This window comes from Barbus barbus (assembly GCF_936440315.1).
Source record: "Barbus barbus genome assembly, chromosome: 5".
Taxonomy (NCBI): Eukaryota; Metazoa; Chordata; class Actinopteri; order Cypriniformes; family Cyprinidae; genus Barbus; species Barbus barbus.
The window spans coordinates 17,607,655-17,632,311 of record NC_136733.1 but is presented as its reverse complement, the minus strand read 5'-3'; the positions used below and the strand labels follow the sequence as shown (position 1 = coordinate 17,632,311).

The 24,657-nt window shown below is 37.3% G+C and overlaps 1 protein-coding gene across 2 annotated transcripts in view; it reads left to right on the top strand.

The window, feature by feature from the left end:
• Positions 1-24,657, top strand: part of LOC306869179 (cytospin-B-like) — a 129,235-nt gene that overhangs the window by 75,565 nt on the left and 29,013 nt on the right. For both annotated transcript variants that reach the window (XM_079415820.1, XM_079415821.1), the window contains 2 exons: positions 98-230; positions 2,468-2,570. In XM_079415820.1, coding sequence (XP_079271946.1) covers positions 98-230; positions 2,468-2,570 — 236 coding nt within the window. The remainder of the gene's footprint in view (positions 1-97; positions 231-2,467; positions 2,571-24,657) is intronic.

The window sequence follows — 24,657 nt, the reverse complement described above, 5'->3', positions numbered from 1 at the left end:
TGTGGATTTTATCATGTCCTTAGAGATGAAGAAAAGTGGCAATAATATTACACAACATTAAATTTCCCCTGTGTGTCTGTGGTTCTGTCTCTCTCAGGGTCGTGTGATGAACTGAAGCCCTCGTCTCTTATGAGGAAGAGTCCGTCCCTCGAGTCTGTGATTAAAACTCCAACTCACTTCAATGGCCGCACATCCTCTTTTACTTACAACAGAGCCAACAGCAAACTCAAGTAAGCTTCAAAAACTTAAAAGCACAGATGCAGTGAACGTCTTATTCACTAGGGGCACTAAAACAACAGATGACTCAGTCTTATGAAAGAAAGACATACAGCTACCTCTCGCTGCTAAATATATGTGAATAAAGCTGAGACATAGACTAATAAGATGACTCAGATGTACAAAGACCTGAACTGCATTTCTTATCCATGATACACTTCCATTCCTCAACAGTTTCTCCCTGTTTTCGTTTCGCTAACCCCTGCTGTCCTGCTAAGAAACAATGCCTCGAGTTATGCAAGTCAGTCTCTTTGGTGATTCACAATTTGAACAGAATCATACTTGGCACAAACTGATACAAAACAAAAAGGTCTTGATATAGAACATTAGACATGACCTTTTTTTGCCCTGCTTCAAAACCACTGTTGGGAAGTTGACGCATAATGTGTTCATGGAAGAAGGTTTTAGTTTAAAATATACATGAATATGTACATTTGTCACGGTCCTGTAATATATCATTTAAACATTTCGCAATTTGTTACTTTTAAAAAAATTTTTTTTAACAATTTTTAAATGATATATAGAGAGAAATCCCTTGATGTGTTTAAATTGGTGTCAGTGAACACAGACACTGTTTGATGTATCTTTTTCATTATTAAAAATGACAGAATTGCCTTGATATACACTACCATTCAAATGTTCCTGATTTATTAATTTTTTTGTAAATTTTTATTTTACGGAATTCTCTTTTGCTCACCAAGTCTGCATTCAATGATCAAACATAAACAGTGATATTTCAAAATATTATAAAAATTTTAAATAACAGTTTTCTATTTCAATATATGTTAAGTAATTTATTCTTGTAATGGCAAAGCTAAAGTCATTACTCCAGTCTCCAGTGTCACATGATCCTTCAGAAATCATTCTGATATGCTGATTTGCAGCTCAGAAAAACATTATCAATGTTGAAAATAGTTGTGATACTAACAATATAAAAATTTTACTGTCATTTTTGATCAGTTTAATGCATCCTTCCTGAATGCATTAATCTCTGAAAGTAGTAATCTCATTATTAATGTAATCTCATTATAACATATTAAATATTATGTATTGGAGAATATATATAAAGTAGTGCTGTCAAAATTAGCGCGTTAACGCAGGCGATAAAGTTTTTCACTTTAACGCGTTAAAAATATTTAACGGCGTTAACACAGGGGTGGGGCTAGTGTTGGCCACCCCACTCACAACTGCTGCCTCTGTCTCTTTTTTCTTGCTAATTTAGTCACAGAACGTCTTTACGAGCATATCAAATAGGAGATGTTTCAGACGCGTGCTTCAACTTCACTTCAGCGTCAGGCGTGAGTCAAAGGAGCGCGGAAACTGTACTGTACTGAACAAAGGTGCTGCCGCACGCTGTAGCCTTTATCATTTCATATCAAAGCGCGAAAGAAACAATGTGCATGCAATGTCGTGGTCAGTTAAGTCATGAAGGTGATTAAAACTGCCTTAAAACTGTGCTTGCGTGAAATATATGAGTCACATTTAAGAACATGTCTCTGAAATGGTTTTCAAAACTGTCCTGGACCAGCCCAGCACTTTCTCACTCATCTAACACACTCGTCAGATCATTAATAGAGACTTTAAGACCTGAAGTGGGTCAGAAAATGTAAAGAGAGTTGAGAGAAAACACGATGCGTGTCAGATCTGCGTCGGCAGCTCTTAAAGAAAAAGCAGCCAAAATAACCTATTAACCCAGCTGCTGTGATGTCTGTTCATCAAAGAACAAAATAAAAAGGAAATCAATAACTTTATAGCTTTAAGGACTCATCTGTATTTAATACAAACAATGACGCATATAGTGTTCTGACTTCCAGTGCAATGACCACAGAGTCATCCAATCTTCCCACGAACACACAACAAGGAAATCTGATTAGCTTTCATGCTGTGTCTCTCATAGACAGACGCTCCTGATGTACTGATGTACTTTCACGTGTGTGAGGATTTTAGCAGTGGTTAAACACTAAACCCGTCAAGTGAAAGTCACTCACAATCTGTCATTGTTATTTCTCCCAAATACAGTATATATTTTGTGCAGATTTTAGTACGCAAATACATTTAGCTCTTTAAGTGCTATAATCGCATTTAGGAAATAAGTAAATGTTACGAATGCATGTCACACACTCCAAAACACACATGTACAGATGCAGTGTTAGTGACCGTACGTGTGTATGTGTGTGTCCCCTGATGCTAGTGTGGAAAGAACAGACCCTCTGTCTGCTCTGGCGCGGGAGTACGGTGGATCTAAGAGGAACGCTCTACTGAAGTGGTGCCAGAAGAAAACAGAAGGCTATCCGGTAAGGAGCACATGCCCTGACCCCCTCTCTCACCTTGTCCCTCTCTCTCATCTTTCAGGCAAGTTTTATTGGCATGACTGTTTAAATACAACATTGCCAAAGGAATGAAGAGTGAAAAAAATGACATGTTTAAAAGTGAAATGTGTAATTTCTGCACCACTAGGGCCGCCAAACAGAACTACACCAGTAATGGCTGAAAGTTTAAATGCATTTTAAAACTTTTGACATTTGATGGTCTTACACAGTTTGAATACTTAAAGGGCACCTATTATGACATTTAAAATGTTCCTAATGTTGTTTTGGGAGTCCCCAACAACAGTTTTACATGCATGCAATGACAAAAAACACTTTTGTTGTCGTATAATATGCATTTATTTTTACCTGATTTGCTCACCGACTCCCAAATGATTCGTTCAACGCCTCATTTTTCCAAACCCCTCCTTTACGTGACGCTAATCTGCGGTGATTGGTCAGATGACCCAGTCAGTTGTGATTGGTATACTCTGTGCAGAGATGGTCGGAAACGGAACGCCCATTCCCGTTCACATTCTTGTCCCTGGGCAGTGAAAAAAAGGTCGCTTTTGCTTCGCACTTTATAACACGGCGTCTTATTGTCGACATGATGTTTTCCCTAATTCCCTGGTGTCTGCGCGCGCAATGAGTGGGCGCGGCCAATTTGATAATTTTTCGTCTTGACGTCACAACAAAAAGGAAAATGACTCATTTGAAAAACGATTCATTAAACTGACTCAGAGTCGACTCCTACTTTTGAGAGACAATAACTTTTTTTTTATGGTGACCTTTCATATATAAAACTTTGCAGGATGTTTTTGTTCACTTAGATCTATGTTACACACTACATGAAAGGTCATTTTCAAAATTCCATAATAGGTGCCCTTTAACTTCATTTGAGTTGTGGTTGTGATGGTGGATTATCAGAAGTGTCATTAGAAAAGAGTAAAGCCTGGAACACACCACACAATTTTTGCCCTGATTTCCCCCCGATTTTACAGTCTGGACAAGTTGACGCTAGTTGAGGAAAGTCAGAGCCAGTCTGCAGATTACAGCTGACAAGAAAATCACGTAGTGTATGATGGTCACAGACTCCGATTGTTTTAGCTTCAGACCTTGATTCCATCCAGTCGGGGGATATCAAACATGTTTGATATTTTCTGCCGATTTTAGAACACATATCATTTGTCAACAAGGCGCACGTTTCTGCGTGAGTTTGTTGTGATCAGAACAACTTTAAAGTCTTGTAGTGTATGATCCTCGGTCATGTAGTTTATGATGCCCAGTTATCCTTTGTCACTATTTACAAAGTCGGTAAGTGTATGATGCCTAGTGTTTTAAAAATCTGTTCAGATTTTTAAAGTCATGTAGTGTATTCTAGCCTTTAGCTGTCGTCTGCTGTATATACTGTCTTAACTTGCTCATCCAATACTTCATAAAATAGGTCCCTTTTGTGGGGGGCCCAAGTTAGAATCCAGTTCATGCCATTTCCAAATCCCACACCCAGTTTCCTCTGAGTAAAAATGACAAAGCCCCCCCTAAATTTCTTTCAAACTGAACAGAAAACCGATTTCATCTACTGTTTCTTTTACCTCAAAGTACGCACATGTTCTCTGTACTTCTGATATCTAACATTCTTCTCTCTTCACTTGTCTGTGGTCACAGTATCTTTTTAATTAGGATGTTTTTGTTCTTTAAAATATAAATAAAAAATAATACTAATTTAAATGCTAAGTTAGTGTTCTGATCATGGTCTGATCGACAATTTTAAGCATCTGATTTTGTTTATACAAAACGTTATTTGTAATTTCCTCAGTTATGTATGTTAAGCTGTAATTGAAGATATTTGCTTCATGTTAGGTTTTGAGGGGGGTTTATTGCAAGTATGATTCGGGAATGTGTCACTGTGGTGATACAGTATGAAAGGGATTTTTCAAATTTGATGCTTAGACTTGATTTGGATAATGAAACAATTATACAGTAGAGAGTGATCAGTGAACGTACATCACAACATGGTTATATGAGCAAACTAGACTTTTAGTGGTTTGTACAGTAGGTCACAGTTGTTTAAATTAGATAGTTGAAGAGTCTATAGGGATTTTCGGTGTGAGTTTCTTAAAATCCTACATATGCTTATTTTGATGAGAAATAATTACAGATGGTGTTGTGTTGCATGATCATAAATCTCTTCCCTTACGTAAAGAGTCAAATATTTATTTTTGCCAATTTGAATTCTTTGACACAGGCCATCATTAAAAATTTAAAGTTAATTTTATAAACATACATTTTTCAAAAGTGACAGTAAAACCTTTTGCATTGTTACCAAAAATAAAATGTTTCCAATCAATGCTGTCTTATCTAACAATAACAATAGTGTGTACACACATATTAATATCCTGACAAATGTTAGAAACAAACAAGTTGTAAAGCTTTAATAAAATACCAAAACAAAGTATATTTATCAAAGAACTCATTTTAAATAGAGGAAACAGTTTTGTGGGGCTTCTAGCTGTGCAATCCACAGAAATAACTTGCATGCAACCAATAAGTCTGTATTGCTTTGCCAAGAATACAAATTACAACATTGTGGGAACACTTACTTGGAAAATCTTGGTTCACAAATTGTCGTCACAAATGGGAATGTTTTTTATATAAATTGAGCTGGTTAAAGGTCATCTATCAGTAGAGAGCATCTTGTGGTTTCTAGTGGTTTCAGTATTTTCACAAGAAACATTTTAAGCCTTTCTTTATATTTTTGCCCAAATAGTATGAGATTAGTCTTGTGACACTAAATAAAAAAAGATTTTAGTCATGTCGTTCCTGATCAGTACCACATTGTATTTCATTTGTAATCTACCCAACACTGAATGACCTACAAGTCAAATTGGTATTTGTGCCACCTAAGTGTTGCCAAAAGCAAATAATGTGTAATTGGTCACGTGCGATTGTATGTGAGCAGATAATATTTCTACTGGTTCACTCACTGCTGTAATAGCCTGTTTGAGGCCCATTAAACCCTCAGGGGACCAGACCCTGTGCTTTGCCAATGTCATGTGTGAAAGGAAGATTAGCGCTAACACGCTTACCTTCCATATTAGCCTCAGCTGGTAAACAAAACGATGATGGGCGCTAATGCTTTCTTTCCTCCTTCCGCTTTTATCATATTTTGCTTAACACTGGAAAACAGAGACCTGTTGAGTTTGCATTGATGTTTTAAGCACCAGATACTGACCAACTGCTCTCAGGTGACCTGCGCTGGCTGTTAAATAGCATTAGAAAAGACAACAGAATATGAAGAGATAAATATAGCTTTGTTGAAGATGGAGAAACTCTAGTCAGTACAGTGCTTATTCATCTTTTGCCCTTTGGCTTGCAGAGATTCTATTCAGCAGTTTGGCTTCTCCAACCACTCGTTATCTGGAGGGTAAAATAATCAGCGCTCGGTGGCTGGAATGCAAAAGAGGCTTAAACTAATAGTTGTGGATTTTAGCATTGAAAATAATTAGGCTTCTGGCGATCATACGATGTAATTTTTTTCTGTGCGGTCTATGGGGATGCTTAAATCCTGACATGGAGTCAGATTATTTGTTTGTGCCAGGCCCAGACATTGGGTGTGTTAAACAGTTAAATTTAACATGACTGGGAAGTGTTGTGTGGTTTTGTGACTGGTACTCTAATTAAGTGACTAACATTGGGACTTTTTACTCAAATGTTACCACCCTCTACTAAGAAAAAAAAAGTTTTGAAATTTCTACACTTTGCTCAATTTCATAAAACCTGTCAAAAAAAAAAAAAAGTTAAATTAACTTACAAAAAGTAAAAAAAAAACTAAAAAAAAACACTACAATTCAAAAGTAGATTTGTTTCTCTTTTTCTCACCAAGGCTGCATTTATTTGATTTCAAATACAGTAAAAATAGTAATATTGTAAAAAAAAAAAAAATACAATGTAAAATAACTGCCCTCTATTATAATATGTTAAAGTGTAATTTATTCCTGTTATGGCAAAGCTGAATTTTCAGTAGCCATTACAAAAGGGTCTAGTCTTCAGTGTTACACGATCCTTCAGAAATCATTTTAATATGCTGATTTGCTGCTCAAGAAACATTTCTTAGTATTATTAATGTTGAAAACAGTTGTGCTGGTTAATATTTTGTAGAAACCATGCTACAGATTTTTAGGATTCTTTGATGATTAGAAAGTTAAAAACATCAACATTTATTTGAAATCTATGAAGTCATCTTTTGTAACATTATAAATGTTTTTGTTGTCACTTTTGATCACTGCTGAATAAAAGTATACATTTATTAGTATATATATATATGGGGATTTAAAAAGTCCTATTGACTGCACAGAATAAATTAAATTTATATTTAACGAAAATTACATGTATGTGTAAGTTTAGCCTATTTTTGGGACCATTAAGGTTTTTTTGTATATGTTTGAAATCTGAAATATGTTTTTGTAATCTGAAAGCTGAATAATTAAGCTTTGTTAGGATAGGACAATATTCGAGATACAACTATTTGAAAATCTGGAATCTGAGGTTGCAAAAAAATCTAAATACTGAGAAAAAGCTGTCCAAATGAAGTTCTTAGCAATGCTTATTCCTAATCAAAAATTAAGTTTTAATATATTTACGGCAGGAAATTTACAAAATATCTTCATTGAACATGATCTTTACTTAATATCCTAATGATTTTTGGCATAAAAGAAAAATGGATAATTTTGACCCATACCATGTATTTTTGGCTATTCCTACAAATATACCCCAGCGACTTAAGACTGGTTTTGTGGTCCAGGGTCACATATATAGTCATTTCAAAAGTGATGAGGAAAAAAAGTAAAATTTGGAGGGTAATACTAAAAACATTATTATAATAATGCTAAAGGCATTGTTTTCTTCATGCAAAATATATATTAATTATTCCTTATTTCTGAGTAATACCATGTTTTTTCTCATTCATTGGTCACTGGATGACCATGCATTTATCCATTTTCATATTGTCCAGAGAAGAGGGTAGGAGATTGTGTTGATGGGAACATCAATGGCCACAGGCCTCTTCTCACATTGCGGACCTGGGAAAAGGTTAGCTCAAGAACACATGCTCTAAATTGAGCTTAATATGGGCTGAGGAAAAGGTCAAGGAGGGCTACTGGTCCACTATGTCATAAGAGACATCAGCTGCGAGAATGAGAGAGTAACTAATTACCCACTAACACTCTAAGATGGACAGCGTTGTCACCTGCTCCAACCTGCCCTTCCTCAAAGCTTGTTTAAATTTGACCCTCCCTCCCACCCCCATCCATTCACATCACAATCACTCATAGCCTTCCTCTAACACCTATTTCCCACAAATGAATGTTAAAAATAATGTGTTGACCTTAGTCAAATCACTGTGTTGGCTGTTTGGCAGCTAGGTGGATCATGTTAATGTAATGAAGAGCAAAACTGCAAAAACCTCACTGATAGTGTATAGGTTGAGAAAACATTCATTTAGTTTGGATCCCATATGCTTAGGGATAAGCCTCATTAAATTAGGCATTATCAGTTCAGTGCTATGAGTATTGAATATCGTTCAAACTTACATTCAAATACGAACAGCCCTCTCCTGCACAGTTAAAATGAGGTGTCACCACTACTTTATTGTTCTCATTTGTCTTGTTTCGAGTCTGTATGGCCAGTGTCTGACCCCAACTCTCACACGAAAGGACAGAAGATAGATATATTTTTTGCAATATTATTTTCATGAAAATTAGGCACATATTGTTTTCTCATTAGTCATTTAAAAAATATAGTTTATTATATTATATATAAAATGACTCCATTGTTTTATATATTTTAAATGAAAATAAATTAAATTAAAATATTAATATATTATACATTCTAAAATAATCCATGAATGCAGGGTGCAATATAGTGTATTAATATTAGTGTTTCCCCTAGGTTTACAGTTGGGGGGGTTGTCGTGATTGACGTGACATATTTTCCGACACGTGCTCTCTGTCCGCTGGTGGGAGTGTGCTCACCTGTGTAGGGCCCTATGAAATCCATTTTATTATTTTTTCTCAAATTCCGTTTTTTCCATTAAAATTTTTCAGGATCCCGCTTTTTCTGGACTCCTTTTTAATGATTAAATGGGTCATCGGATGCTAAATTCACTTTTCAAGTTGTTTGAGCATAAATGTATGTCGGAGGTGTGTGTACACATCCATCCTATAATGGTAAAAATCCAGCCACTGTTTTTCTTTTTTTTAAATCCCTATTTTAAAATCCCCTTTCTCAAATCAGACTGTTCTGAGAGCACTGTCAGATGTAATAATGAATACAGCAGTCGTCATTTATTCCCGACATCTGAGCTGCTGAAGACGCAGAGGATTAACGTTACTTTCGCTTTGAAGTGAATGACCCCCAATCTGCCTAAATACGTCTATGTTCGCGCGAATCATTCGTGATCCAGCTTCATCTACAGAAAAAAGAAATAAACAGTACTGCTCGTCACCCCACGAAGAGAGGGGCGGGGTCCGCAGAGTCATGAGCATTTAAAGGGACATGGACTAAAAAAGGCTTGATGAAAACAGAGCTGATTTTGACAGGGTAAAGGTGTTTTTTACACTACCATTGAGAAATTTTAACCAAATGTTATAGACTTTTCATTAAGACCCTAAAGAATCATATCAATTTGTGGATCCGATGACCCCTTTAAATTAAATTTTATTAATCAAAAAGCATGTCTAATTAATTAAAATCATGAAACTTATACAATTTCACATCAATTTATTACAAGTTTAACAAAAACTGCATGCTTAGGGCCCTATGAAATGTTTTATTTTTCTCACCATGTTTTATTGTTACCAAATTCTCTGTTTTAGCATATCTAATCATTTGAAAGCATAAAAACTACTTCATTTATTTAAATTTATTCTTAAAATAGCCTTATGATTTTTTTTTCCTCAGACATTCTGTGTTGTGTATTTAAATTTTTCTGGTTATCAAATGAAAGCATAAAACATTAATTTCATTTATTTTTTAACTATTGAAAATTAAACAAACTTTATTTTTTGGCAAACAAAGGGGATTTACTATTAACATTAAAACATGGAAGAAATGTTGTGTGATTATTCCTTAAAGGTGCTGTATGTAGGTTGAACTAGGTATTGCAGTCCAAATTCAAAATATTGGAGAGGGGTTTTTTTTCACCCGGCCCCTCATCCTGGGGGTGGTGATGGCGCAGTGGATAAGACACATGCCTTTGGTGTGAGAGACCCGGGTTCGACCCAATGTGTCCCTGAGCAAGACACTTAACCCCCTAATTGCTCCAGAGGCGTGCGACCTCTGACATATATAGCAATTGTAAGTCGCTTTGGATAAAAGCGTCAGCTAAATGAATAAATGTAAATGTAATCCTCAGACTTGACGCACACGCAGGTTGCCAGATTAATGACACCAACAGGAAGGAGCGTACATGACGGTGAATGAAATTAAATGCGCTGTGTTTCCCGCCAACTGGCAACCCGAGGTGCCGAAATATAATTGGGTAAACTGGCAGCGGGCGGGTTTCACAAAACAAAACACAGACCGAAATTCTGGGCCGGAACGCACATTTTCAAAGGAGAATAACTGACTGTAGCATTGTTTTTCAGATAAACAAGTATGTTAACTTAGCATGTTTCTTAAATATCTGCAAACATAATATGGTATTTTTATGCTTTAGTAGAGTCAAAAACGTACATACAGCACCTTTAAAAAATTCAGTTTTAATTTTAGTAGTAGTACTAATACTAGTATTAATAGTATTATGGACATTCTACTGAACAATGGTAATATATCTCTGGCTGATTGAAGAAGTTAAACTGAATTTTTATTTTGACAGGTTGCCTGAATACCTTTAAATTTCTGTGTGTTTTCACCTTTTTCTTCCCGTAAAAATGGTAAATTAGTCAATTTTATGGGTCTGGCTTCTGGTCTCATCCGCGTCAAGCTGTTTTTAGCTGTACAAAACAGTTCGTTTTGCTGCTTGATATTGAATATTGGTGTCTTACCATATTATTTTAATGTATTATCTTAATTGTGAACACACTGGTTTGTAGTGCAAACAGTTTTACCGTTCACTGTAGGGCTGCACGATTCTTGCTAAAATGTGAATCACGATTTTTCTCCATGGGAATTGAGATCACGATTCTCTTACACGATTCTCATTTTTTCAACCAAAATGTATTGCACTCAAGTACAAAAAAACCACACAAAAAAAAACACTGGACATTCAGTATAATAAAGTGCTGGAGTAACAAAAAAATTGTCTCTTCTTTATTTTAGACCCCTTAAAGTTAATAATTTTAAAGCTTTAAACATAAGAGAACATTAACAATAATAAATAAAAATATTCACATTCACACGGGGCATCGTCATCGCCTCTCGTTTACTTTGAATGGAGTGGCATCAAGCGTTGCCGAACTGAATTGTGGGTCCCTCGCGTCGCTTCACTGGCGTTGCACGTGGCAGAAGTTGAAAACTTTTCAACTTTTCAAGCGCCAACGCAGGCGTCAGCCAATCAGATCGCCTTATGCAAATACCCTAGCGCAGACGCTAGCCAATCCCATTCATGCAGCACCAGAAAAGTATGTGATTGGCTGTTATCACTATGACGGCGCGTCAGCACCATGGTCAGCACCAGAGCCGTTGAGAAACAGAGTTGCGACGCTTCCATAGGAACTTAGGAATGTGGAAGTAAAGTGTGTCATGAGCAGCCAATAGTTCCAAACAACCGATAGTTTCAGCATTGAAGCCCATTCATTTCAGTGCTTCTCAAACACAGTCGCCAGAAATTTGAGGAAATTACAGCATTTTTTGCCATTTTAACGCATTAGTTTACCTCTCGGAAATCTGGCCAGTAGTTGTATTTTATGAAACGCGTTATAGTTAATGTTTATTTTTAGATAATAGGCAGTATATGCTATATTTGCAGTTAGATAACGTGGATATATTATATAATAAAATATTTTGATGAATATAGTTGGTTGCCTTTTTTATTTTGAAGTATTTGCAAAACTTAAATTTACATTTTTTTCATTTACATTTAGTCATTTAGCAGACACTTTTATCCAAAGAGACTTACAATGTAGAAGCAAACAGACCAACGAAAGAGCAACAAAATACAAGTGCTGTGACAAGACTCCGTTAGTCTAGCACAGTTCACATAGCATGATTTTTTTTTAAAATAAATAGAATAGAATAGAATAGAATAGAATAGGTAAGTGCTGGTATTAATTAGTCAGATGGTGGCGAAAAATATGTTTTTAAATGGCTAAAACAATTTCTAGCATTTTTCTAGCATTCATTGATATTCACTTGTGTATGCATATTGTATCTTATATTTTAACATAATATTGTATTAAAATGTGAATAATAGATGACCATAGATGAAGAAATATATATTAATACAATAACACATTTTACATACTAATTAGATTTCTTATATTCTTTAAATAAGCATAATTTATTTCATCATTGGTCTACACATCCACAGGAATAAGTGTAACACAAAAACACACAAAGTCATGCCTCAAGTCTCCAATCTTTATTAAGCAGTTTACACTATTTATACTTTGCATACAAAGAAATGTAACCGCCTTATCCTGTGTGTTGCATTGTACTATGTTTTTACTCCTCCATAGTTAAACAAGAAAAACCCATTGATATTATTTCCATTAAACGCCACAGACAAAATGCTACTATCAGTGTATTAAACAAATTAATCAATGGACGTTTTGTGTTAATATTTGCCGGAAAATGCTGCAAGTATACCCGCTGTTGTTGTCTGACCCGATTAATCCCATTCAAACCTATTGACAGCGGAGCTGTTTGGAACTATTGAGAGGTCCATGAACCACGTGACCGCGCGGCGGTGCGATCAAAGCGTGTCGCAACTCTGTTTCTCAACGGTTCTGGTCAGCAACAAGCTTCAGACACACCCTCCGTCAAGCCTTGATGCCGAAACCCTGTTGAAGCAGCGCTGCACAGAATGATCACTGTATGACATCAAAGTACCGCAAGAGCGATTTGAATGCATAGGATCCGACTGCTTTCTTATCGCTCTCGTGGTACTTTGATGTCATATGGTGATCATTCTGCGAACGCGCCTATTGACTCCGTTTAGGTCTGCCGCCTTGTTACACGTCACGTGAGTGACAGCGGAACGTGGCCAATGAAGGAGAGGAGAAAAGTGATCTTATGATTGATTGGTGAATTAATAGTGTTTTGTTATTGTGTGAGTGTGACCAATAACGCGTGAATGCAGCATGATCTGAATGCAGGGAAATACACGGAAGTGAATCGACAATGAGATCGCATTTATGTATGAATCGAGATCGTGATTTTTTTCCAATTAATCGCGCAGCCCTAGTTCACCGCACGTTGTTATTCTTCTCGTTATTTCCCTATAGCAGCTAATGAACCAGAAGTCTTGCCCATAGGCTTACCAGAGGCTAGTTTTACTCTATTGAAATGGTAAAATGCTCAGGAAGTGATTCTCAGAGCAGTTCTGCAGAGATGTTTTTCATGTGTTTATGTCCCCATTTAGAGAGAAGGCAGATGCTGAAATCATCGCGAGCATCACGCGGGTTGCAGTGTGTGTGTGTAGTAAACAAAACTGCGCTTCTGTGCCATTCAATCATACAGAGACACGCAGAACATGCAGGATTCATATTCAAATAGTACTATTTTTGCGGCTTAATATTTACAGAAACTAGTCCATATTTAATTGTAATCACCTACTTTTGATTAATTTATTTAAAGTTGAACAAATTCTGTGACATTCCGTATTATACAGTAAATTCCGTTGTTATGACTAGATTCCGCGATTCCATGCGTCTTTTCCACATCGCAGAAATCATAGGGCCCTACCTGTGTTTGTGCACGTGTGTGTGTATGTATGTGTGTGTGTGTGTGCGATACAGAGAGCAGAGGATAATTGTAAACGTGCGACCATGTAGAGACAGAAATGACATGCCGTTTTATAAATAAGATAAATAACATAAGGCTATTTAGTTTGTTTAATAAAAGGACAAGATATAGACCTGTTCTATAGGAAAGGTAAACTTAAATGACTTCTGTTGTGGTCTGGTGCTATATAGAATATAAAATGAAATAAACTTAACTTGACCTTCGGGGGGGGGGGGGCTCCCCGCTCCCCTGATATAATGGCAGGGGAAAAACTTGATATAATGGCAGGGGAAAAACTGTATATAAAGGAATTTTCCATATTCATTTTTACAGGTTTTAACCTGTCTTTTTAATTTTGCATTGCATTGTGTTGTGTTTAGAGTTGGCGGAAATGTCCATAAAATGAATTGATGATGTCCTGGCAGAAAATTAAGGTTTTTTTTCTTCTATCGTTTTATATTTTTATTATTAGTAGTAGTACAGTTATATATTATTTATGTTGTATGTATTATATTTAAATATTATATATATTAAATTAAATTATTTTTTAATTTAATGAGAATTCTGAGGGTGAATTTGCTTAAAATTCTACAAATAGCCTTTATATTTTAGTGCAAAATATAATTCCTATTTCATAGACAGATTCACTGGAAAAAAACACTCGGCTAGTAAATTTCACAGTTTATTACAAAGAAATGGCAAGTAACAAGTAGAATGTAGACTGAAATAGTGTTTTCTTGTCAAACGTAAACCACTAATCTTTGTTTTATGTATTTACTTTGAAACATCATTTTTTACAGTGTAGATGGATGGAAGAATTAAGAAAAGCAGAAATCTGACCAGGGTATAATAGGGAAGTGGAGAAAGAAGGTCAGACTTGGGTCATGCTATAGTAATTAGTCATTTATCCTGATGTCAGTGGTCAAACAGCATGCTAATTAACATGGGATGTCCTCTTTATGAGTTATTCCCTAGTCCCCCATAACTGCAGGTAGTAGATGAACATTAGCGTTGAACATGAGCTTAAGTATGCATGTGTATCGCTTCATGATAACTTTTCAAAATACCACATATACTCATAGTTATCTGCATGTGTTTTCTGCAGAGCCAAAATGTTTCAAGAACATGCAACATGAAACATCCCATAGAAAAGAATCACAATTGAGCATACACACATCTGTATGTTCATGGCCCATGCTGTCACCAAGGTTACGGCGATACTAATCCTAATTTAAATAACCAGAGAACCCCTCTCTCATAAACGCACGTCTTTCGACCAGCCGTAATGTTATGTGCCTCTAGAGGTTTTTTCTGACACTCCCAGGCCCTGAGGACTTGTCACTACGTGTGAAGGCTATGCTGCACGTAGGCCACAGTAAAATCTCAGCCACTGAGAAAGGAATTGAACATGGAGGACTCTTAAAGGGGTCATCGGAAGCAAAATTCACTTTACATGTTGTTTGAACATAAATGTGCGTTGGACGTTTGTGTACACATTCACCCTATAATGCTAAAAATCCACCCAGTGGTTTTTTTTTAAATCCCCTCTCTCAAATCAGGCTGTTCTGAGGTTCCTGTCAGAATGATGTAGTTCTCCCACGATTGGGAGACGATCTCCCACGTTGTTTTGAATTGAAGGTTCTGTTTGTGGTATTTTTTGTCCTATTCTGTCCAGTCTATTGTGCATTGAGGATTGACTATGCACTTGAAAGTGTATGCTAGTCATTGATTGTGAAGGGATGTGTCTGATGGAGTTATCATGTTTTCTGTGGCTGGCTTCTGGAGCTGTATTGACAGAATTTGTGGCATGTTGATGGTTGCTATTGTCCTATGGGGAAAAGCATTCTGGAGGATACTATTTTTATTGTATGTATTTTCATTAAAACACTTATATTAGTTATTTTGTACAAAGATGAGTGTTATTTGAGTTCTAAAATTAAGTTATCCTTTTAGTGGACCTACTGCTGTATGAATCTCTGGTTAATTGTTAAGGTCATTGCACATGGAGTCCAAAATGTATGCGTGTGTTTTTCCGTTTTCCTCATCCTTTCCTATAAAAATGCATGCTATGGATGCGAAAACGCAGAAAATCAAACCTGATCCGAATTTTTTTATGACGGACGAAAATGTCAGACGAAAATTTCGGACTCAGTGTGCAATGAACTTTAGAGATAAACCAATACGTAAATTTTGGCCAATATTGATAACCAGAAATTAGATTTTCCTCTAGATATTGAATAGATAAATTTTTATTTACTGATTATCCTCGCTTAAAAAGTCCAGATCTATACAGGCCTCAAAAGGCACCAAACATTATGTACAAAAGAAAAATATTTGAATGTAAAACATGAACAACTGCAGAAAACTGCAAAAATGTAGGCCAGCTTTGAATCTTTGGAATAAAGAAAATAGGCATGTTTCTTAAAAAATAAAAAAATCCGTAAAAGTTACGGTAAAAAAACTGGCAGCTGTGGTTGCCAGAATTTTACCATTAAAAAATATGGTATAAAAATATGGTTAAATATTTACGTATTTAACTTAAATTTACATTTAAATACCAAAATTTCATTAGCTTATATAATGTTAATATACCAACCTATTGAAGAACTGAAGTCTGTTGTACCTTTGTAATGCACTGATAACCACTAAAAGCAGGTGGTGATGAGAAAGTCACATGATGAACCAAAGCTAAACACTATTCACATGAACACTAAACACCATTATGGTAACTAGGGGCAGCACGGTACATGTATTCGTACCGAACCGTCACAGTACGGACATCTCGGTTCGGTGCATGAGGCCTTACGACGAATACAAGCAATTCACCTCCAATCCAGAAGTGGGCGCCCGCAGCAATGCAACGCTGTTTGATAACCGCCAGCAGAAGAACAGCGAATGCCATGTAGTGCCATACGTATCCCTTGTAGCCTTAACCATGGGTTGCGCACTTGAAAACAAAGCCCACTAGACGGTGACCATGTGCTGATTCTGAACGCGCCTCTCACATAGACTGACAAAGGAGTATACTTTAAAGGCTAGCGCACTCAACTGTTTGCGAAATGGGGCTTTGTGCTCATGTATCCTACCTCTTTCATTCGTCACAAATCCAAATATTCCATAATATTTCCATATTTGAGATGTAACATAACTGTATGCTAAACTATTATTTATGTAAATTATAGGCTTTGTACTTCTCGCGTTCCAACAGTGACACAGAGGCGGGTGCTCTGATGTTTGGCTCACTGTATTTTATTTTGATAAAGTACCAACTGCGCTGTCAAGTTAGAAATGCTGGAATGGACGTGTTTTTTTTTTGTTGTTGTTTGTTTGTGTGTGCGTGTGTGTGTGTGTGTGCGCGTGCTCCGGCGCGATCACTTCAACTGTTTCATAATACCAGCAGAATCAATTTTAAACACTTATTGTCTTATTAATAATTACTGTATAAAGGTCTGCTTTTACTTGTGTACACTCACAATGAAAACAAAACAGATTTTATATATATAACATGTAATAATATTTAGTATTTACACATCTAGGTGGAAAAAAATTGTAATTTGCACTACTGTCTGTTCTAAATAAATGAAAAGAAACTGATTTCTTTTTTTCCTCTGTTGTACTGAAATCGTATCGAACCGTGACATCTGTGTCCCATGCCACCTCTAATAGTAACACATATGAAACTGAAAATAAACATTAATCTAACAACATTAGATGTAACATACAACCCTAATGGACACAACTGACAAGAAAAAAGTTGTTTCAATGAAAAAACATGAAATGTTAAATGTAACAGGGAATTCTGGGAATGTCAATTTACAGTTATTCACTGTAAATTATTCGTTCTTTTTCCACTTCCAAAAACTGTATACTACCGTAAAATTACATGTAATGTCTATTACAGTTTTTTTACAGTATATAGTAGGGGAACTTACCATTGACCAATTAATAGGTTTTTACCATTGAATTTTTACAGTCTTTTACCATTAAAATCACGGTCATTTTTTACAGTGTATATTTACTGTAAATACTGAGTAAATTAACTACATGTACAAACTATTTGGTTAGGGTTAGGGTTGGGGTTTGGCTTAGGTTTACATGCATGTATTTCTGCATAATTAATTGTTATTATAATGGTAAATACACGTAATTTATGTAACAAGGACACCTTAAAATAAAGTGTTGCCAAAAAGTCAAATGGAAAATATAACTTACAGTATAACAAACATAATGAAAAATACAGAAACAAAATGGGTTAAAAAAAATCTTATGAGTGTAAACATTTAATTTTATTTATGTTTAACAAAAGAAATGAAGCACCACGATTATTTAGCTATAAATTATCAACTGAAATATGCTGGACTATTTACTTATTGGACAGATACCATTACTACATAAAAAGTATAGTTACAAATTACAGTAAGTTTATTCTTTTTAATTATAGTTTATTCTTTGTAATAGTAACAGCCATAATGCAGAAGTTAAAGGGGTCTTATTATGCGTTTTCACTTTTTGAATTTAAGTCAGTGTGTAGTGTGTATGTTTGGGCATAAAAAGATCTACAAAGTTACAAATCTCAAAGTCCGCTCCAAAGGGAGATATTTAGTTTTTAAAAAATCCCTTTTCAACAACTACAATGAACGGGTCGTTTGGACTACAAAGTTGTTTTCCGGTGTTTGTGATGTCACAAAGCGGCCTATTAGAATATCATTAAAATAAATCCTGCCTACGGAAATTTGAATGGTTGGTGGGTGGGGAGAACGCTTAGTTGAGCACTGCACATTTCAAAATTGAAACCCGGTGTGGGTGTTTTTATATCACTGTATTTCTGAAGGAAACCGACTGTCTTCAGAAAATTTTGTTTGTCATTTTAATTTCATCTTGCATGTACACCGTTACCAGGGAAAGCTCGCTCTCTACAACTCCAACAGTGCCTCCCGCTGGCAGAGAATTAATTTGCATATATATGCCGCCACAAATAGTGTAACAGTGGGACTATGATATAAATAAATTCAACTGTAAAACAGTTTCACTGCAATTCATGTTATAATGTTAGAATTAAAGAACAATAAACATAATACATATTACCATTGCACTTATCTGTACATAGTAAATGCAATTATATTTAAGCTGTTGTTGACATCCTATCTAAAATGTGATTTGGCCAAAAAACAACAACAACAAGAACGTTACCACTTTAATATGTCTTGCAATATCCATGCATGCAAAGGTTATGCACGATCCTCAATATTGATATAGCAATATAGATGAACTTGCTGTTTTAGCAAGGAGCAGGGTCGTACTGAAACGCTGTCCGCCAATCACAACGCACTGGGACAGCTAACCCATCACAACACATTTTGTTTTGGAAGGCGGGCCTTCATCAAACCTGGAACTAATCAAGCCGTTTTTGCCAGGCTGGGGAGGAAGGTATTGTAATAATCTAAGTAATGTGAAAAATAATGCCATTTTCGAACCACCAAGCATGTTCTAGTACACCCCCAAAACAAAATCAATCCCAGCGCAGTGTCGCCTCTCTTGGCAATCTGCATTTATTCTGTGCTGTGAGCGGCAGAGAAGCTGCGCATTCAGTGGGCCGTAAAGCAGCAGACTCAGTAAATGAGTACAAAACAGCGTTTCCAAGCACCTGTCGTTTGCTGACTGTTTGGAATTATAAATATGAGCATAGTTCGTCTGTTAATATTATGCACTTTTTTTGTTTGTTGTTTTGTTTTAGTTTTTTACTCAGACGCAGGCAGTGTGCTGCATGAGATAAAAAAGTAATATAGCCAAAACCACCACATAGACGCTCTTTAGTGTAGATGCATGTTGATTTTATCAGACGACGTCGCGAAACGAGAGTGACTCCTCTTTAGCATGTATTATCCTAATGGGTCGTGTTTAGTCACTATTTAGTGTGGAATATTTCTACAATATTCACTCATCATGACATTAAAATATGGCATTCTAAGTCAATCTACTGCAGTATTTCCTCTCTTAATCAGTAGAAAATGTATTCGTACCGTGACGGTTCGGTACGAATACATGTACCGTGCCACCCCTAGTTACCATAATGGTGTTTAGTGTTCATGTGAATAGTGTTTAGCTTTGGTTCATCATTCATCACTGATAGAAACACCCGGTCATGCACGTCATATACCGTGAAACCGGTATAATTTAGAATTTTTGGTCATACCGCCCAGCACTAATTTGTTACAGTTACAGTTACAAAGAAATGTCTCAGTTACGTATGCAATCCCCGTTCCCTGAAGGAGGTAACCGAGACGTCACGTCAGAATTTACCGATGAATTGGGATCTCGCCTGAGAGCCCTATCATCTTCGAGTGTAAACTAAAAGAGTAAGGAGGGAGTCAACACCGGCTTGACGGCACAACAGAGTCTGCCAAGGGAAAGAAACGGGTTCACCGAGGGGGGAACCGTATCGTGGAAGAATACACACATGGGATCATCGTGGGGATCACAACATATGGCACCTAGCCTAGTACAGGGGTTAACCAACAGGCAACTTTATGAATGTTAGACCTGGTGCCGGACGCTCTTCCACGTCCAGCTGCTGAGGGTGACGGGGGAACACCACAGGGTTCGCCTTGTGGGGAACTTAACTGAAGAGCAGAATAAGCGCACGTATCTGGTCCTTAGAGGGGAATGTCGGAGCAAGCAAGACACCGAGCAGTTCCTCTGGCTTTACTGGCTACTCGAGGTGAGTACACGAGAGGACACTGGCTCTACGAAGGCTATAAAACCTTTGCTTGGAGACAGCCTTTCCCTTCTTCTGAAATTAAAGTGCACATCCTTCAGGTTGATCGCTGAAAACCAATCTCGGGGACGGCACCGTAAGTCTTGGACGTTAGCACGGACGAAAACTTACAGGTCTTAGATGGGAGGTGAGGGTTACCCCTCCAGGTGGCAGCACTAGATCTAGATCGACGTCAAGAACTAGATCGGGGCATAAGTAAGGGGACTCTACCTCTCCTGAGATATTGGAGTCTCGACCGCAACGTTGAGATGGTCATCCTCCCGTAGTGAGAGCATGACTCATCCACGAATGCAGCCTCAGCGTGCTTAATGCCCAAACACGTGAGGCAACGTTCGTGACTGTCATCCGGTTCCAGGTACCAACTGCATCCAGAAACACACTGGTGGAATGACATCTTAAAAAAGACGCACCGTCGTCTTTACAAAGATGCAACGTCACACTCGTGTCTTGCTCTTTTAGGGAAATTAGCTCTTTCAGAAGTGCTGAAGCATACAGGGGAACCTCCGCTGCAGCGGCGTCACACCAACAGCAGTGCTGAAGAAGCCTCTTCCCCAGAGCGCTCGTTGACTCGGCAGAATACTCCTCTTCAGACGACAGGCAGAGCAGAACGATAGAACCGCTCAGCTCTGAAGTGAAAAGCTGAATTTGCTTTGCACCCGCTTCCGCATTTATACCCGCGCTGCAGGGTGGAGCGTGAGATGCATATCTTGCACGCCAATATGCATTGGCTCGTTTAGTTTACACTTGAAGATGATAGGGGTCTCAGGCAAGATCATAATTCGTCAGTACATTCCAACGTGACGTCAAACGTGACCGACTGAAAGGGAACACTGCATTGTGCTAAATTTGATGTCCACGATGGCCACCGCTATTAGCTCTTAAATGACTCCCTGTGGTGAAAATCAAGTTTTTAACATTGTTTATATGTCGTGTTTTCAATTGATGATGTTGGCCAAGTTTGACTTGTTGAACTTGGACAGTCCTGGAAAAGAAAAAATATAATTAAAAATTCTCATCTTCCCCACATCAATTCCCTCAAAATCTTTTTCCCACTGTAGAGTGGTTTTTTTTTCAAACTTTCTTTGAAGTACTTTATTTAGGTCAGCTGCATTTTATTTAGAAAAATGCTAACAAATAGACGGCCCTAGAGCTGTTTGTTCAGGATGGAGACAATGAGGAATGAAAACAGGGGGTCGGTCGGTCCTTTTAAACAGAGGAATCAGCTGGGCCTGCACTCCGCCACCCTTCATCCGCCTCTCTGCATTATTTCTCATTCTCTCAGACAAACAAAAACAGCACTGCTGGGGCCTTGGTCTATACAGGAGGGGTTGGTTCAGAGATGAAGAATGACTTGAGGAATACGGAGAAATGTGTGGCGTAATCCTCCAGGAATAGGGGAAGAGAATAGAGGAAGTAGGGGCCTTTTTCCTCTTTTTTTCTCTGTCTGTCCCTCTCTCACTTACACTTGGCTTGGTCCTTGTAGGATAGATATTCTTGGAAACAAGCCCTCAGATGTTGTTACAGTCCTGCTTCTCAATAAAACTGTATTGCTCAGAGATTATTGGTGCACATACTCTTAAAGGTTCCAAAAGAGAGTTTCCTCAGTGATGCCAAAGAAGATCCTTTCTGGATTCCCCAAAGAACCTTTCAGTGAACATTTCTTAAAGGGGTCATATGATGCTTTTTTAAAGATTGTTATTTTGTGTATTTGGTGTAACAGAATATGTTGACATGCTTTAATGTTCAAAAACACATTATTTTTAAAATACTGTGCATTATTGTAGGTCCTCTATGCCCCGCCTCTCTCAAACGTGTTGTTTTCTACAAAGCCCTTCCTTCCGACAAGCGCAGTCTGCTCTGATTGGCCAACTGGCACAGTGCATTGTGATTGGCCGAACACTGCAAGCACTCGTCGGAAATGTAACGCCCCTTTCTATAATTGTGAGCTTCATCTTTCAAAATAAATGTAATTTAAAGTTAATAATGTCCTTAGTTTTACCATCAGTTCAATCCTGAAAGAGGGGTACTGAGTCGTGTGAGAGACAGTGATGAAGCTCGTATGTGTTTGCACACAAGCTGCGATTAAGACAGCTGACTCCACTGTGATGTGACCCTGTCTCTCTCTCTCTCACATACACACACACGACTACTTTCGGAAGGCCAAATAAAGTGCTTTTGCTTTCGCCTAGAAACACACAACTTCTCCCTGTCATGGCTGTATCAACACTACTGTGATTACTGAAACCACGCCTTCTTTCTTTGCGTGAACATTTGGGCAGCATTACGCAAATATTTCCACACCGTGACGTAGACATGTTTTAGGGGGGCATAGCAGAGTCTTAACTTTGATAAAGAATATCTCTTTGGTTTTGAGACTTTAGTCTTTGCAACTTCAGGGATCTTACAGGGATCTACAGCTTGTAACACTCCAAAGAGAAAGAGAAAGGAAAACTTGAAATCGCATCATAAGACCCCTTTAAAACAAACTTTGAAATTAGACTTTTCATTGCAAACTTTTGTATCTTGGCAAATCTGAGAACAGTTTGAGATGTTGCTGAGATCATTTATAACACTTCTGAGGAGAAGAACAACTAAGGACATAAAAATCTCCATTTGCCCTCTGTTTAGCCTCTCAGCTGTCTATGAATTGTTAAAGTGATCTTATTTGTGTGTTTTCTTTCCTATGGTGCACGATCAGATCATTCACTTTGATCCAGAAATATCAGACCAAACAATGCCTGAAAACACTGTACTTCCTCTCCTGCTGCTTTTCTCAGTGCAGAGTTCTAACATTCTCAACATACAACAAACCAAAAGTGGCGTTCTCGAATAATATGTCTCCCTACGTGTCTTCCATCACCCAAGAGTCATTTATAGTTTAACTGACTTTTACGCCTTTCCTCACCTCCTCATGACCCGGTGGCGGTCTGAGGGTGGTTACTACTGAGGTGGAGCTCTCCTGTGTATGGCGAGGTCAGACAGACAGTGGTTGACTATTTGAGGAGCTCTGACCCTGACATCTCTAGTTTATTTGTGTCGCTCCTCTCAGCTCTCTAATTCATCATACAGCCCCCTCTTACTGCAGCTTTGTGGTAACTTTTGCCTCAATAAACTCCTAATTTGCTGCTTATTAATAGTTAGTAAGGTAATTGTTAAAATTAGGTATTGTGTAGGATTAGGGATGTAGAATATGGTCATGCAGAATCTGCGCATTGTAAGCATTAATAATGTGCACTCCATGCTGAGTTCTGCACGTACAGGAATCTTCCCATTAGAACAAGGTGTAGACCAATGTAAATAAGAGATTCATTGTGTAGAGTAGAGCTTCATTGATTATAACAAAATGAGAATGTGATGAACTAGGATTAGTGACAGCTTTTTAGTGATTTTGTGGGGAGTGCTCTTTGATTTGATTGATTTTGAGTTGTAGGGGATAAAATCAGTCACTGTAGGGGTACTTTAACCAAATGTGACAAGCCAATTTTGAATAAGCATAACAGGGTTACCATGCTTCTTGAAAGTACTTGAATTTCAGACATATGGATTCAAGGCCTGGAAAGTACTTGAAAACAAACCAGGTCCTTGAAAGTGCTTGAAATAAATTTTAAATAAATTTAGTTTATGGCGCTATTTAAAAAATGGTCCTATATGTACTGGCAAAGACAGAACGAAACGGCACTACTAATGATTGGGGGTGGAGATGGGGTAGCGCAAAAAAAAAAAACTTAGCATATGTTGATGCGCAGCCTAACGTTAGAGCGTACGGTACAGATTTCTTAAGCCCGCTGAGTTTCTGACCTTTACCGCCCACTCCCTCAACGCGTGTCCCGCTCCCGCTAACACGCTAATATTGTATATAATTTTCACGCTATCAATATGCGGGGTATTGAAATCACATTGGAATGAGCACTCGCTGTTCACTTTCAATTTCGCGATCACGCGCACATTGAGCACATCTTACAGTAAGTGCATAATAATTAGGCACATTGATATTCTGATCATAATTTTTTCTCCAAGCACATTTGACCAATTCCAAACCACATCAATCTTAATAACTACTATTAATTTTGTATTTCATCATTAATAAGTGATATATAATTGTCCATGAAGGCTGGAGGTTAAAAACTCCTTATATTCAGGTGTGCAGAATCATTAGGCAGGTTTTCTTTTACAGATGAAATGAGCCAAAAAAGAGATTGAACTCAGACAGAAAAGTCAAAAATTATTAAATCCCCATGAGAAATATTGAAAACTAATGCAATACAGAAATTGCAAAGTTAAGGTATGACCATTGGTCAGCGAAATTCTCATTGGGTCAGCAAGGTGAGACAAAAACAGGTGGACAATAAAAGACACGTT